This window comes from Octopus bimaculoides, chromosome 4 (assembly GCF_001194135.2).
Source record: "Octopus bimaculoides isolate UCB-OBI-ISO-001 chromosome 4, ASM119413v2, whole genome shotgun sequence".
Taxonomy (NCBI): domain Eukaryota; kingdom Metazoa; phylum Mollusca; class Cephalopoda; order Octopoda; family Octopodidae; genus Octopus; species Octopus bimaculoides.
The window spans coordinates 102,241,627-102,246,765 of NC_068984.1; the positions used below are offsets into that span (position 1 = coordinate 102,241,627).

General features: G+C 33.4%; 1 protein-coding gene across 1 annotated transcript in view; it reads right to left on the reverse strand.

Annotated features, from left to right (window-relative positions):
* LOC106883773 (protein broad-minded) overlaps nucleotides 1–5,139 on the reverse strand; it is a 264,423-nt gene that overhangs the window by 76,676 nt on the left and 182,608 nt on the right. The window contains exon 20 of the mRNA XM_052967655.1: nucleotides 4,884–4,971. Within this exon, the coding sequence (XP_052823615.1) occupies nucleotides 4,884–4,971 (88 nt within the window). The remainder of the gene's footprint in view (nucleotides 1–4,883; nucleotides 4,972–5,139) is intronic.

Here is a 5,139-nt window from a genome sequence, read left to right on the forward strand (position 1 = left end):
TATATATATATATATATGTGTGTGTATATATATATATATATATATATTATGATTTTGCTTCAGCATAGCAACACCAATAATCTGTTGTTAGAAGTGAATATATATTTGCTTAAAGTAATTACACAGGTATAGGACATAATGTTAATTATGGAATGACAAGGGAACAGGAATTATGTAATCAATTTCATTAGCTTACAGTTGTTTCTGCTACAAGAAGTAGTGCACTCAGAGCTGAGTGCTTGTGCAAGAATCCATACCTACCTTGGAACCATACACATACACTGATCACTTTATGAGTTTCACCTGATGTCCTCATGCACCACACAGCTTAAAGTGCACTTTATCACTTTGAGTTACTTACCCTGTCAGTATATATAAATGTGCTTTTACACAGCTATAAGTGGTTTAACTCTTATTTCTAGCACATACAGTCACAATTAGTGATAACTAAATTTTGCCCATATGGTTTATATTGAATCCAGCAGCTAACAATTTTAATACTGCATAGTGTGTGTGTGTGTGTGTGTGTGTGTGTGTGTATATGTGTACACACATACATATATGTATGTATGTATATACATTTATGTGTCTGTATGTACCTTTATAAGTAGGAAGATTCTTGAATCAAAAATCAAAGACACCAGAAATCCAAAGAAAATGCTATACACGTTAAATATAACTGTAGAACAAATAGTTATATTTTACATATTTAATTTTTAGCAAAGAAACTCTGCTTTCATTAACTCAATACTTCAGAAGAGCTAATGAATTATAAAAGATGGAAATTTCTTTGCTGAAACATTAAATTTATAAAATACAACTATCGTTACTTACTTACTTACTTACACACACACACATATGGCATAGCACATGCATGACTGTGTGGTAAGAAGCAAGCTTCCCAACCACATGGTTCCAGGTTCAGTCCCACTGTATGACACCATGGGCAAGTGTCTTCTACTATAGCCTCATAAACCTTGTGAATGGATTTGGTAGGTGGAAACTGAAAGAAATTCGTCATGTGTGTGTGTGTGTGTATGTGTGTGTGTGTGCATGTGCATGTGTATTTGTCCCCCTCCACCATTTGACAACTGGTGCTGATGTGTATATGTCCTCATAACTTAGAAGTTTGGCAAAAGTGACTGATAGAATGAGTACCAGGCTTTACAAAAAATAAGTACTGGGGTCAATTCATTCAATTAAAAGTTCTCCAAGGCAGTGCCCCAGCATGGCCTCAGTCTAATGACTGAAACAAGTAAAATATAGAAGATAAAAGGCACATAGACATAGCTGTGTGGTTAAGGAGTTTGCACCATAACCATGTAGTTTTGGGTTCAGTCCCACTGCATGGCACCAATGCCTTGTGAGAGGAATTGGTAGATGGAAACTGTAAGGAAGCTTGCTATACATCTATTTATCTATATACATACATGCATATATGTGAGTGCATCTGTGTAGGCAAACAAATGTTGGCATGCCAAATCTTCACATGTCATTGCCTGAGCAAAACAATGATATGATGTTTACAATCGTTGTTGATATTCTCCACTTTTGAAGATCATTGGAATAAAAACATTCCTTACTTGAAATATATAGAAGAATATCAAGCAAAATTACCAGACCACATCATTAAAACTTTATCATTGATAATCTGATATTCATACTACAGAATAATTATTTCTCATTCAATGACTCAATGCACCATCAAATATCAGGGATTGCAAATGGGAACCAAAGTTGTCCCTATATACACCAACCTAGTAATGAGTTAGCAAGAAAAGCAAATCTGTGAAGAATCATATATTTGGGGACACATTCTACACGTAACTGAAAGAAAATCAGAGAAGATGCCTAGATGATTGTTTAACTCTATGGCAGGATGATCTAAATTGACCAGTGAAATTTACAAATTTAATAAATAATATAAACAACAATTTTTAGTGTATGATGGAATTCAAGCAGAAAGAACTACTATTTCGAGACATTTTAATCGTGAATAAATAAAGAAAAATAGAAGCAGTTATCTACTACAAACCCATGGATTACAAACTGTACTTTTTTTCATATACTGCCATTCTAAAACTTAGCAAAAAGTATAGGCACAATTGTATCAAACATTACAATGCATAATCAAAGATTAGAAGAACTGGATAAATTCAAAGAGTGTTTCCACTCAGTCTTATTGTAACTGGTACAGAAAGGACAAAATGCTTAGATCCCCATACCCCCAGAAAAATAAAAAGTAAAGCCATCTACCTGGTGTTTTACCTTACATATCTATTTTTAACACAAAAAATAATCAAATATTTATATACAAAACAACATACCTATTCTGCTTGAAAAAATCCTAGAGAATTAACTTATCATCAAAAGCAAAAAGCAACTAAAGACTTTGAAGAACATTCTAACTTCAGTAAAAATTTTCAAACAAGTACCCAACCCTAGGATTATCAAATGTGATAGACCGAACTGTGGAACATGTCTGTATTTAACTGAAGATTTGGAACTGAAATTTAAGGATGGACAAATCTTCAAAATAAAAGAAAATTTCACTTGCAGCTCCCAAAATTTAATTTATGCCATAACATGCTGGGAATGGTTGCATAACTACATCAGACAGGACAGGTTTATCACTCTGCAGAAGATTGATGATGCACCAGCAACAAATAAATAATGAAAAGAAAACCAAGAAAATCTGGTTAAGTGGACATATAGCAACATGTGCTGAAATAGAACCATCAAATTTTAAAATATTTCCAATGTTATAAATGCTTGGACTCTAACACGGAACAACAATGAATAAACAAAGAAAAACAATTTTATGAAATATAAAGCGTGCTTGAAAGACTGACAAAGAAATTCCTTGACCTAACGGCAATTTGGATATGCTTACCTGGACATGCACATGCATATTCATATACTGTTTGGATATATATATATATAATATATCATTAACCTAAGTGTATGTGTGCAAGTTAATATGTGTGTGCATGTGTAAAGTAAGCACTTAAATACTCATGAAATACCTGAATACAAAGTTCAAGTAACCACTTCAACGTATATGCAAAAGGTGTAATTTAACTATCAATCTGATTCCTTCAATATATCTGACTACTATCTATAGGTCAGTCGTTTGTTTAAAAATTCTAACTTGTCACTTAAATTCTTAACTCAACATTCCTTACATAACTGGTTAAGAACCACATCCTTTCCTTATTTGTCTTGTAACCTGATACCCTACTTCTCTGCCCAGCTTCAAAAATTTCAATCATATATAATCCAACCACTATAACTATTTTCATTTGATAAATCCACACCTAAACTGATGAAACCAGTTATATGTAAGTATGAAAAAAAAATCTAATATATTTAAATGAAATATTACACTTATTTTTGTCTCTTTAATTTGCCTTGAATGATTATAGTAAATCTCTTAATGTTATTGTGCATTTCACCAATTCTCTGTTTATATAACACAACCTAGAAATCTCCAACCACATTTCACTATATATAGCATAATCTACTATATATATAATAGATTATATATATATAGCAATATATACAACATACAGCCATAATCTATTATACATAGCAATATATACTATATATATTGTATATAGCAATATATAAATATATATTTTTTTTATTAATATTTGGAAGAAGTAACAGAATGCCTCAAGCCTCAAGAAACGGAACTCTGTTACTTCCACCAAATATCAATAAAAAATATACAAATACTTATGTTTTGAGTTTTATTTTTCTAGTTTGCATCTCCAAACTCACACACACACTCTACACAGCTTTACATATTTATATAACTATAATCTACTATTCTCTCTGAGTATAGGAAAATTAATTACTGATCTCTGATGAAGTGATAAAAAATACACTGAATCTAGTTAGATTCATCTTCTTTCACTGCCACTACTGTTGCTGTTGTCATCAAATCCACGTTTATTCTATAATGTTGGTATAAGTTAGATAGGAATTACCATACAACAACACAAGGGCTATGTGCTCCTGTTTAGACTCTGATACATTATTTGCTTATAATGACTATCTAGAGTTGGATTTTCCACAAGCAGCATTTGACCGGGTTGAGTAAAATGATACTTGTACACAGGCCTATGCTTGATCAACCTTGGTCAAGTGGCATGGATGAGGCTGTATGATGTAGGACCTGAAACACTCTGTGATTCTGGATACAATACTGATGACATGTCCAAGTATTGCATCAGTATATGTATACTGAGCTACTCTTATTTGCTAATAAGTGTTGAATCAAAATTTACTTAGAACAATATATTAAAGGCAATTATCGACCTCCATAAAACAGTACTGATCACTCTAAGTGGATGGAACTCATGGAAGAGGGAGATCCAGGAAGACATGGGACAAAATACTGAAAGACAACCTCAGGACGCTGAACCTTATGGAGGAGATGACAAAGGACCGAGATATCTGGAACCTTGCTGTACTCAAGAAAACCTATCCTCCACAGCAGAAGCATTAATACTGCTTCCCTTGATGAAGAGAATTGGCCTGCAAGAGCCCTGTGCAAGTGCTGCATGAAAAGCATTTGCGCTGGCACCACATATGAACGCTCGTGTCAGTATCACATTGAAAGTACCCAGCACACACTGTAAAGTGGTTGGCAATAGGAAGGGCATTCAGCCGTTTAAACCAAGCCAAATCAGACTGGAAACTGGTGCAGCTCTCCTGCTTGCCAGCTCTGGTCAAACTGTCCAACCCATGCCAGCTTAGAAAACAGATATTAAAGGATGATGATCATGATGAGAGACAATCAGATGATTTGAAGTGTTTAGTCTGACCTGTGCCAACATGGGAAGGTGGATGTTAAAATGAAGATGATGATGATTTACCTGTATTATTTAGAGCTGTTATTCCAGGAGCAACTGCAGCAAGTTTACTGACCATTGTGCCATAGCCAAACCTTTCAAATTTGCTGACCTGTTGAAGTAAACAGTTCCATAATAAAAGAATGACTAAGAAACATTGGTGAGAAAACTCAATCAAAAATACAACCCATCATGATGAGTCTGGATGATTTTTCCTATACTTTAAGATTAAAATTAACACACACATTTTATATATATATATATATATATATATATATAT